A 12,369-nucleotide genomic window follows, 5' to 3' on the forward strand; every position below is an offset into this window, starting at 1 on the left:
TTTTTTTTTTTTTTTTTTTTTTTTTTTTTTTAAAGCAACCATTTACTCTAAAGCATATAATCAAACCAGGAATATGAAAAGCTGACAACTGTTTCTGTGTCCAAATTTTAATTTTACTTCCTCTCCATTTGCCAGAGGAAAGCAATCATGTGCTAAGCAGAAGATGAAAGTTTATAATAAATGTCTGTATTTTGAAATTAGTAGGAGGTGGGGAAAAAAGTCACTTGGCTTTCACCCAGAACTTGTGATAATCAGATTAACCCTGAAGTGTATTTTGTGTGTAAATGCATCCAGGGTAGGAATGGGGAAGGACATTGGAGGGTGCACTGTAGGAGAAGTCAGCAGTGAAGCATTCCTGGTGGAGGGGAGGAATTTCTTTCACACAGAGGACTTTGGAGGGGTCAGAGAGAGCACTCTATGCACTGAAGCGTAACGCCAATGCTCTCCTGCTGCTCTGTGAGAATGCCGCTGCTTGCCATGGGTTTTCTGCTAGTTGTCCTTCAGCCTTCCACCGGGCAGTTCCCCAGAGCCTGTGCAAACACACAGAGCTTGCTGAGGAAAGAGTGCTGTCCCACCTGGGATGGAGATGGGTCCCCTTGTGGGGAGCTTTCCAGCAGAGGGTCCTGCCAGAACATCCTTCTCTCTCAGACTCCACTGGGACCACAGTTCCCTTTCTCAGGAGTGGATGACAGAGAGGACTGGCCCTCTGTATTTTACAACCGGACCTGTAAATGTGAAGGCAACTTCATGGGATTCAACTGTGGGGAGTGCAAATTTGGCTTCTCAGGACTCAACTGCACTGAAAGACAACTGAGAATGAGAAGAAACATCTTCCAGCTCACCACCAGTGAGAAGGACAAGTTTCTTGCCTACCTTAACTTCGCAAAGAACACCCTTAGCCAGGACTATGTTATTGCTATTGGAACATATACTCAGATGAACAACGGCTCCAACCCCATGTTCAGAAACATCAATGTGTATGATCTCTTTGTGTGGATGCATTATTATGCCTCTCGAGACACACTCTTAGGTGGATCCAATGTGTGGCGGGACATTGATTTTGCCCATGAAGCCCCTGGTTTTCTGCCTTGGCATCGGGTCTTTCTGCTGATGTGGGAACGTGAGATCCAGAAAATAACAGGTGATGAGAACTTCACCATCCCGTACTGGGACTGGCGAGATGCAGAGAACTGTGTGATCTGCACTGATGAATACATGGGTGGCAGACATCCCACCAACCCTAATATACTCAGCCCAGCATCATTTTTCTCCTCATGGCAGGTAAGGAGAGGTCAAGGGGAAGGGGAAAGGAATTATCCTAACTGACTTTAGTCACTTAAGCAAGGTGCACAAGCTGGGACATTAGCCTCCCTACATTCCCTTAGGTGCTCCTGGAGAGAAAGTAAGCACTACCAGAGAGAAAATAAGATTTTATGTGGACCTAATCTTCAATTGGAGCTGTTCATTTGTCTCTTTGTCTCTTCTCTCTCTGACTGTCGGATTTAGGTTGCTTAACTGAGAATCTAATGTTAAGATGGGACAAGGAATTTATGCCTTTGTGTCCAATCATGGCCTTTAGCAGGTTAAACAGGCTTGAGACTGCTGTGACGGTCAGGTGACAAAAATAGGATTTATGTACACAAATTGCTAGCACACAACCATTGCTGGATAACTGGTGACTGAATGATGGAAATAGAAGCAAAAGGTTTTCAGGCACTCTATCTCTCTTGCAGTGCTTTCTTCCATCCAAGAGTTAAAAACTATCAAATTAAGCTAATCTGCTTTCAACTTTGAAAACAAACAAACAAACAAATAAAAATAAATAAAACAAATTTTTAGAGCACAGAAGAACTAGCTGTGAAATACACATCAGTAGTTCAAAAGAAAGACAAGTAATCTCTGTTGCTCAAAGGAACTAAGAAGTAAACTCAGTAGCTATTCCTGCCACTTAAAAGCACTGTAAACCGAGGTTAATTTACATATTTACATAGGTGATATGGTCATATATAGCTGATCTATACCGTGCCATTCTAACACTGAGAGCTTCTAGACTTTTTTTGTCTCTTATTCATTACTGCCATGTCGCCTGATAGAGTGACAAAGGTCTATTGGCTTCCATAGACACACTCCATCGTGACAATAGCAACAGTCGCTTCTGGCGCTGAAGTCTATGATTATGTTGGTGTAAATCTATCTTTGTTCTATTTATTTCTGTAGCAAGAGCCCAAATGAAGGTTGGGCAGTTTTACTGATTTAATGGAAAGTGAAAGAGATACAAGCTCCAGCAGCTCTGTGATATTCTGGCGTTACAAAACGGCAACTAACAGGGCTTACTGTTCTGGTCATACTGTATTTAGTCTTGATTTGTGCCCTCTGAATAATATTGGCTGTGTACCTACCTGTAAATGCAAGCATTCCCAGATATTGTAACAACAGACCTATTTTAGGGCATTTTCTGGCATACATTTTGTGTGTATTGACTAGTTCTCTCCCAAACAGGTACTTCTCAAGGACCATTCCCAGGATAATGTTTGCATGTAATCACCCTGTTTGGGGGATTATTTTAAGATTATTTCAGATGATTTTAAAATCATTTTACTGGCATACACATGGAATATTTGATGTCCTTTGGCCTCAGTGCCCAGGAAAATTCCTGGCCATATTTAAGTTACCAGTGTAAGCATAACCATAAAATAGATATAGCTACAAACATGTACTTTCATCCCATTTTCTCAGATTCTGGTCATTTCTAACAGTATGAATTTGGATGAACACTACTAACTTAATTAGATTGCATTACCAGAATGAAGTAGATCTGATGCTGTTCTGCACTGAGGTGAATAAAGAGTTATGTGAAAATGATACAAGTGTTAAAGTGAATTAAATGAAGCTAGAATTGCACTGGTTACACGTGTCAAGTGAAGGTACCAATATAGTATATTGGATGAGATAACCAAGGTAGTAGGAGGCAGGTAATACAAAGGAATCAGCAAGCTGCTTGCAGAATCTTCTAAAAGACTTGAAGAGGTCAGATAGTTATGTTTAGCTCATTTATTTCAAAGGTATTATTAATAATATCCAGATTCTTGCACTTTTTCCATCCTAGTAATAAGTACCGAGAAAATTTATGAGTAACAATGAAAATATTTAAGAAACAGTCAGGTTTATAACTTCTCATTTAAGGTCAGTTCCCACAAATATATTCTGAAAATAAAGCAATTTTTGCATGAAACGAATTGCTTTAACAGATATTTTTGTATAACTTTAATAGGTGCTAGGTTTAACATACATTCAGTGTCAGTGTATGTATGTAAGAGCACCTAAGTCTTTTGCTGAAGTTTTTAAAGTAATTTCTGAAAATGGGTGTTTATCATTTATATTTTTCAGCCACTTCTGGAAATGTCACACTTTTATCAAAATTTATGAACCGGAACTATATTACCTTTACCTTCAAAGACTGTAATGCCCCTTTAACATCATCTATCTATGTATATCTCTTCTGTCTCATCTACAGAAAGAATGAAAGAGATTAAACAGATCTGCATTTTCAGTCAGTGAGTGTGGGGTGAAGACACAACACAAACTGATATTTCTTTATAAGCCTTGAATCCAAATTTAAACAATTGCTTATTATGGAATAACAATCGATACGGTTCCTTCAAGTAGTATAAAATAAGAGATCAAAATCTCACTCCAGAAAATCAAAAAGGAACAAAGATAGACTTAGCTTGAACCGGAAAACAGCCATAGATCTGCTGCAAAATATGCTGATTATCCAAGCTCTGTAGCTAAACATCAAGAGAAAAAAAAAAAAAACCAAAAAAAAAAGGGAAAAAAAAAGAAAAGAGGAGGATCCAGAAATATGAAGGAATTTATGATTTTAATAAGCATTCAAAATAAAAAGAGGTCGAGAAACCTTTTGAATAACACATCCATAATATGGTGTCCTTTTCAGAATTTCAAGTCTTTCCAAAGCATAACAAAACAATGCTTGCTATGTTAGGAAATGTGTATAGATTTATTTTAAAAAAGGTAAAGTGCCTATTTGCAGAACAGTATCTCTCTTTTTTTAATCCCTAAAGAAAGGAGAAAATACTTTATTCCATTGAGAAGTTGCCATGGCAACATGGATACCCATGAATACATGCTGAAATTCTTGCTTTTGCCTTACTTTTTCTTCAGTATACTGCTGTTAACACTTAGCTGAGTGAATTATCTGTCCACATTTTTCTCATGTTTATCATCTAAGTGACACTTCTGATTCTTGCCTCTGTTTTTACCAGCAAGACTATCAGGAATATTTAGTGGGTTTATTTGTTTGCTTGGCTTATGTTTTAGGGTAGGTGGGAAGGATTTTCTCATGTTTTCAGTTACTTGTTTGTAATGATTCAGGTGTTGCATTCAGAATTAGGACTGCATGACACCTATTAATGCTTTACCAAATTTTGCAATTCCATGTCAACCTCACAGAAAGCAATATGGGAAATAGAGATCTTCCATGACATTTTAAGAGTTCTCTGTTTCAATGCACATTTCTATAATTATCAAGATGATGGATTTGCTAAAAAAAAAAAAAAATAAAATATTATGCATCGCTTAAATAGTAACAGGTGAAATTCTGCTCTCCACTGCACTGGAATTAATTTGGACAAATAACTGAAGTTACAAATGCATAAAAAGCCTTCTGCAAAGAAAAGCAGAATCCTTCTGATGGTAGTTAATATTAGAGTTTGGGGATCCCTACAGTGTGGTAGACAGACAGTGAAGAAAATAAAGCAGGAGGGTGTATGTGTTGTTTTTGTTTTGCTATTGTGGCAAGCAGGCTGTACCACCAACTTTAGCCCCTGTATTTTGCCTCTCCTAAAAGAAGAGTGACTTGAGACAAGTAATTGCATAACCTGGAGAGCTTTCTGCTCTCAGATGTGCTGCTGTAAACCTGCAGCCAATTCTTTGTTGCAAGTGCCTAGAATTTCCCTTAGCACTTCATTCTGCAGAATCACTCCCACAAACGCAGAGCTACTACAAAAGGGAAACAAGTTACACAAATAGAAAATGGATATAATGCCCCTGAACTAATGATGACAGCACTTTAGGACCATTACCTGAAAATATGGCTTCATAAGAAATTCAAAATTCAGCTATTTAATTCTAAGCACAGTTTATCAGAGAGTTGTATTGTTAGTTGAACAGTCTGAGATGATCATTTTAAGCACTATTTTATGTCCACCTTTAAAAACTTCAGGAAATTTTCAAAAATACAAGAAGCCAACAAACACTACCTGATTCTTAAATTAGCCAAAGTTTTACATCCATCTGCTCGTGGATGCCTGAGTATCTCATGAACTCAAGGACTTTATTATTTAATGCAACTTAATAGGTTTTGGTGCCAGCTACAGGCTGGTAAATTAAAAAGCAACAGCCCAAATGGAGGAAGTAACTGTAAAAAGAGTTTATCAAAATTGGTCTCCTAATCATATGCTTACACGGATTATAAATTTGAAATATTTCCTATTACAAAGAGGTAAATCTCCACATGCCACACCTCAGTACCACAGCCTAAGGGAATCGGGATTTGTGCACAGCAGGGAGACCCACTCCTTGGACTGTTTATGTCACTGTAATCCTAAAGTAATTCCCCTTCTTCCACGAGATCACGAGTGGGTGACAGCAGGGTTTGTGCTGTGCTCACTTGGCTGTTCTCTGGCATATAGCCGTGCCTGCTCAGGAGTCGTGTAGTGTAAAAACTAACCATCTTCAGAGGTGTATAAATTAATAGCTAAGAAATTTCATAAAAATTGGGTTTTGATAATAATTCATCAGAAAAAGAAGCCTACCTGTAGAGACATGTGTCTTTGTGAAATAATGGTAGACATGGAGACAGCGACACTAACGGTACAGCTTGGAGACAGTCCGAGAGCAGGGAATCAGTCTGCCAAACCAGAAAGTGTTAATGAATATTTCAGCAGTAACTGGTAACAGAGCTTCCTACTCCACCCTAGCACCATTCTGAGGTGCTGAATGGGGTGTAAGTTACCCCTAGTTCTGGGCTGCCTCTGAGCAAAGAGGATGAAACTCAGCCAGCTTTCCCTGAAGGCTGAGAAAATACCTTGAAGGCGCTGGGTTTGTTTCAGTGCTGTCACTTCATGCTTGTCTCATCTCCTTTTAGCTTGAGTTTCACAGCTCCTCCAGTTCATGCATATGGTGTAAGGGTCCGAAAGAAAATTAATGACCTTATCCTTGTACAAAGGATAATTGTTAGAATTTCTTTGAAGCTTTGCTTTCCAGATTTTCTTCTTTTCATTCAGTCATCTGCCTGGTTTACCTTTCCATTCCTGCTAATATTCAGGAGTACATGAAGAAGCAGATATAAATACACACTGTCTCTTAACTTTTGGTCTGCTATAAATACAACATCTTTTAAAGTTTTGCCTATAAAAGCAAGCTCCCAAAGTACAGTATGTTCTGTGGCAGGTTATTTGGGAATTTCCTTGCATTTTCCCAGTTTGGTGAGTAAATAGCTTCCTGGATGCCACTTAATTAGGATTAGATTATGCCAGGAGCTAATGCAGCCAAAAATGTAAACCTCTTTACAGTTGCCAAATGTGTTAAATCCAGTGTGAGGGATGCACTCTCATGTTCTCTAGCGAGTATGTGAGAATAAGTGAAGACAGAGAAAGGAAATGAATCAGTGCAAAAGCTCTTTTGGCCACATAATGGGACCCAAGGCTCCAGTTCAGGAGTCTAGACTTCATGTAGGACAAACAGAGAGATAAGGATATGTCCTGAAGTGCCCACATCATACCCTTAGGAGACCTGGGATGGGCACCACGGATAAGCAAGTCATGTGGTTGCTCTGGCTGTAGTCTGAAGTGGTTCTTTCAGGCAATATTAACCTGGAGCATAATACTATGAAATCATGCTGACATACTTTCTGGATGGGGCAGACTCCTGCTGGGTGGACTCCGAAGAGAAGCAGAGCAAGGGACCAGCTCTAAAGGAAGCAGAGGTGTGGATTAACCTCTGAGTAGCCATAATTCCCCAGCAAACTAAGGAACTTCATATCACTTTGTGAGCCACCTATTTCAGTACTGTAGAAAATTATTCATCACCTTTTTTTTCCAAGCGTTCAGGTATACATTACATGTATAATATATTTTATATATATATATATATATAAATAAAAATATATTATACATATATATACATAATATATATATTATTCATTATATATTACACGACCGCGTGAACACAGATCTAATAAGTCCCAAGCAACCGCAAAGAATTTGTCACTAAAACCCCCAAAGCTTTGAATTTTTAAATAGCTGAGAAAGGACTGAACACTGCTGAAGACTCCTGTAATGCAATTCACTTTATCTAGGCGCAGGAGCTGGTCTGTGCAAGCAGTGGCAAACTAAAAGACAAAAGGGTTTCCCATTTGAGAAAAGGTGCGAGACAGCAGCAACGCTTCCACACATTTAGTCTGTTTTCCAAGAAACGATACAAAGAGCTGTGCTAAAGATCTCAACTGCAGTGCACTGAGGGACTTTTTTTTTTTTTTTCTGGGTGCTACAAAGCCCAGGAGCGATGCTGCATATTCTGGACTGCCATCTGCTGGCATTTGCTCTGCTAACTACTTACATAAGCTTTTCCTCGGAATATCTTACTAACAATTTCCCTGGAGCCGTTGAGTTTACACATGCAGGGGAGCAGGCACTCAGTGCAGTTTGAATATGAAGCTTTGTCATGGATGAACCAAGAAATTTGCTCAGGACTGTTCTGACAGGGAACAACAACAACAACAAAATCGTGTGTTAAGACAGCATGTTTCTGGTAGAAAGTCCTCCTGCTGAATGAAAAAGCAGCAATGATGTGACCCATTTTTTGTGTGTTTTATGCAGATTATACACAGAAAGAACCATTTAACTGACTTCTGTTCTGTTACCACTTACACATCACATTACTGCTAAACCAGCAAATTATAGTTTCAGGATAGACCCATAATTTATATTACTTAAGTTAAGCCTTTCTGGAAAAGCATCCTGTCTAATATGACTTTAATTTTCCGTTCAGAACAAATAGAAAAAGGTTGCAAATAAGCTTTTTCATTCCTGCCCCTTATGATGGCATTTCTTGACCATGGGTTACCAGATGCCTTAAAACATTTGGCTTCTGTTTAGAATGAGTTTGTTTAGTCAGACAGTACACTGAAACATAAAGGGAAAATAAAATAAAATTATCACTCTAGCCATCTATAAGCCTCATAACATTAACAGTTCCATGGAATGCACTGGAATGGATAAACAGAACAAAGGGGAAATTTCCTTTGTTTAGATAAATTATCATATATATATATATATATATTCAGAGATACATTTCTCATGCTTGAAGATTTTCTGCGTGAGTATCTGAAAAGCCAGATTCCTTTTTAAGACACAACAGGAATATGTCCGCAGGACAGTGGGGAGAGAACAAAAAATAGGAGATGATGGGGCAGGGAAGCCAGAAGAAGATACAGCCCTATATAAGGTCCATAGGAAACAGCTAAACAGAAAATCCACATGCATGTTTTTTTCTGAACAAAGTGCTCCACTTGGGTTGAGCTCCACCAGCTAAAACACACTTGCCTTCTTCACTAGTGAACTTCTAGGGACATAAGTTTATGCATTCTTTATAAACAAAGACATTACTAGAGCACTTCCTTCAGCCTGAATCATCCCCCTATTCTCCATCTAACAGGAATAAATGCTCTCAGTAACACAAAACGACCATAAAAACAGCACCGTAGATATGCTTTGTGTTTATAACCATACGTATCTCCCTGTCACTACCTCTCCCTTCTCAGTGGGGATTCTTAGAAAAGACTTCTTAGAGGTGCAGTTCTGACCCAGTCAGTGAGCTTCTGTGGGGAATGAAACATGAAATACCCTGATGGACAACTACCTACAGACTCCAAGGGCACCTTCGTACTTCTAACAGACTAAGGAAGATTTCAGCTAATAGAGAAGTCTGTAAGGATAAATTTCTAAAAAAAAAAAAAAAAAAAAGTGAATAATTTTTTTCATGAGATTCATATTCATAGGAAACTTATCATTTAAGGACTCCAGATTCTTAAGAAATCTAGGTTATATCACCAGCTCTGTCATACATTTTCTGTGAATTTGTGGTCAGATCACTTAGAAAAAGATTCATCTCATCACCTTCCAGTCATTCAGAAGTTAGTTAGGCAGCAAAGCAACTTTTCTTTGGCTCTGTCTTTAGTCACTTTAGAAGCACATCCGTGCCTCCAGGGCATGATTCATTCCATCCTAATGCCTGAGCAGAGCATTAAGTTGAACACTCTTAATTTTGCTTCCCTTGCTAACTGCAGTCTGGAGACAGTTTCTGTATTGATTTTTTTTCTCACCTACCAGATACCTGGCTTAGGAGGACTGAATGACGCTCAGGAGATGCCTCTCTCGATTGACTGCAGAGGTCATCCTAAAGTGTTGCTTCAGTGTGGCAACTTTTACACAGCTAGTGCTGATGAAATGAATCTCCCACTCACTTCCTTCACTAACAGAGAATCTAGTGGGATTTCACAAGAGATACGATTGCTTTCATTTACCTTCTCATTCATTGTTTTGGTCCATGAAATAGAAATACAACTCCAGGATGAAACAAGTCTAGAGGTTTCAGTGTTATATGTCTTCTCCTCTATGATGTCTCACTCAGTTATGAGTTTTTTTCTTTCTCCACACAAAGTTCTCATTGACCACATTGATTACCTGCTAACCACAGAGGACTATATTTTGAAGGGAACTCTGGTGGTTTGGAGGTTTGTTTGTTTGGGTTTTTTGTGGGTTTTCCAGAAAAAAAGTAAAACAATAGACAGTAATTTTGGTTCAGAGCCTCAGCCTCACCTAAAAGGGATACAAAACAACTTCTGGGAGTTTTGAGCCACTGTTTTCCTGTTTCATATTCATAGACCCATCAACTGTACCACTATACACACCGACCAAACACTTTAGTCTCATCTTCTTCCTGTCTCTGTCTCATTGTATTTTTCTCCATCCTCCATCCTGACTCCATATCAGGCAAGTCACTGAATGTAAAGTCGAAATATGAGTTATTACTTGTACTAACTCCCTGTAGGATTATTGTACCAGATATGAAAAAATACTCTGTCTCATTCTGATGACTTCTTTGGCCTATTAGGGGATGCAGTGAGAGCTACTATAAAAGCTCATGGTCATCAGAAGACTCACATCCTTAAGTAATGAATAAGTTATTGTGGCTTAAAAAGATATTGAGCAGTACCTTAGTGATACTTACACTCTGTATGGACACTTTTAACCCGTGGCAAGTGTGAAGGAGTTTAACTCAGCCAAAATTAGCCGACCATCATTTGAAGTGACATCGAACCACCTTGTTCTTCCAGGACTCTCAAGTTAGATTGAGAGCTTCTGCAGATCATCTGACAACTAACGCCTTGTTATGCCATGGTAACTGGACTTTGCCTGTGAACCCAGTACATTCATATAAATGATCTTGGATTCTGATGGTATTTAATATCTGTATCTATCACTCTTTTTAAGGTCCTTTCCAAATACCCATCACTATGATATCTCAATTGGTGATATATGTTCATCCCCACAACATTCCTGGGAAGTAGAGCAGCAGCTTTTCCCATTTTGTACCTGTAGCATCATCCAGATATAGTGAAACTAAGTGTCCATTTAGTCTGACATTTTCAGAATGTAGTCATATATTTTCAGAATAAAAGTCAACAATTCCCCCTCTTACTGTGTGGAGAGAAAACTCTGCGATTATGGCTTTGTTCTGTAGTCTGCTGAAGCAAAAAAGTCTCCGTTTAGCAACTGAAGCAGAAAATTTAACTCTGTGTCCTGCTGCATTGGTAGGTAACACTGAATTTAGCCTCAGTGAGTTTTCAAGGACATCAATGAGGACTGATGCCTTAGTCCATGTGAGTGGTTTCAGATACAGATTAATAGACTATTTCAAAATGTGTACTGTAGTAGTGGGGTGTCGTCTATGAAATAACCCAGCTTATATTAAAATCATAAATAGAAAATTTTAGAATTGATGTATATTTTTGCAACAAACATTACATTTTACATTTTCTTTGCTCCTTTAAAAAATATATGTTAATCGAAGTACCTCTTTTATCTGCTTTTAATATATACAATTGCAGCTCTGCTAATAGAAAGTGTTTTATACAGGTAATTTGTACTCGGTCTGAAGAGTACAACAGCCAACAGGCTTTATGCAATGCCACAGGTGAGGGGCCTATACTGCGAAATCCTGGGAACAATGATAAATCAAGAACCCCAAGGCTCCCATCCTCAGCTGAAGTTGAATTTTGCCTGTCGCTGACTCAGTATGAATCTGGATCCATGGACAAAATGGCCAATTACAGTTTCCGAAACACTTTGGAAGGTAACGTTTTATTCTGTTATAGCATTTTCATTGTCTCTGGGGTTATAGTCCTTAAACTCTGGGCAGTTTCAGCTGATTCAGTGAAGCACCATGCAAAAGGAGGGGGAAAAAAAAAAAAAAAAGTTATGCTTTCTCCTGCAATGGCAACAGACAGAAAGAACCATCTGAAAGGCATTTGATAAGAAAATAGAAACTACAGACTAGATCAGACCCTAAATCCACCTGTTAGGGGATGTTGTCTCCTGCTATAGTCAGCACCAGGCACAACAAAGAAACAAAAGAAACGTAGCACTGCATAATGGAACATCTAATAATCTTTTCACACATGATCACAACCATGCCCATGTGGGTTACAGGTTTACCCTGGAATCCACTGTCTTCCAGAGGTCAGGCTGGACCACAAGGGTCAAAGAAGATGCTGCTGGTTGGCATGTTATGTCTACATCCTGCCACCGTGAACTCCATATCAGACTTCTCCCCAGACTCTAAGGATTAGGGATATTTGTACCTCAAAAATGACCCTTAGTTTAATTTCCAAAATAATTTAGTTATTTATCTTAATTATCTAACTCTCCAACCCATTTTGAATGTTCCTAATTTGCTAGTAAACAAGAGTTCTTTTCTAAAAGGAATATTCTTAACTATCTGTCTATGTAATTTCTTTTGAATCTTGCTAAATTGCTAACAAACAAGGATAACACATTATGTATTTATCTCTAACTCTCTCTACAGTATCATATATCAACTGAATTAGGTATGACCTACTTTTGATGTCCCAGCAAGAGATTTTTCCTTGCAAGGAACTGTGCGAGGGCCAAAACAATGCAATATAGGAGTTGGTGTGAAGATAAGAAAGCAAAGTTTTTAATATGTTCAGTATTATTCTTACTTCAGTGTGGAAGGCCATAAAGCTTTCTTGGGGTGGAGGGGGGG

The 12,369-nt window shown here is 38.6% G+C and overlaps 1 protein-coding gene across 1 annotated transcript in view; it reads left to right on the forward strand.

Annotated features, from left to right (window-relative positions):
• The first annotated feature begins 364 nt into the window (after nucleotides 1-364).
• Nucleotides 365-12,369, forward strand: part of TYR (tyrosinase) — a 50,697-nt gene continuing 38,692 nt past the window's right edge. The window contains exons 1-2 of the mRNA XM_026849912.1: nucleotides 365-1,281; nucleotides 11,220-11,436. Of these exons, the coding sequence (XP_026705713.1) occupies nucleotides 439-1,281; nucleotides 11,220-11,436 (1,060 nt within the window). The 5' untranslated portion in view covers nucleotides 365-438. The remainder of the gene's footprint in view (nucleotides 1,282-11,219; nucleotides 11,437-12,369) is intronic.

The sequence above is a fragment of the Athene cunicularia genome (genome assembly GCF_003259725.1).
Source record: "Athene cunicularia isolate RWA chromosome 1 unlocalized genomic scaffold, athCun1 chr1_part1, whole genome shotgun sequence".
In the NCBI taxonomy this organism is placed as follows: Eukaryota; Metazoa; Chordata; class Aves; order Strigiformes; family Strigidae; genus Athene; species Athene cunicularia.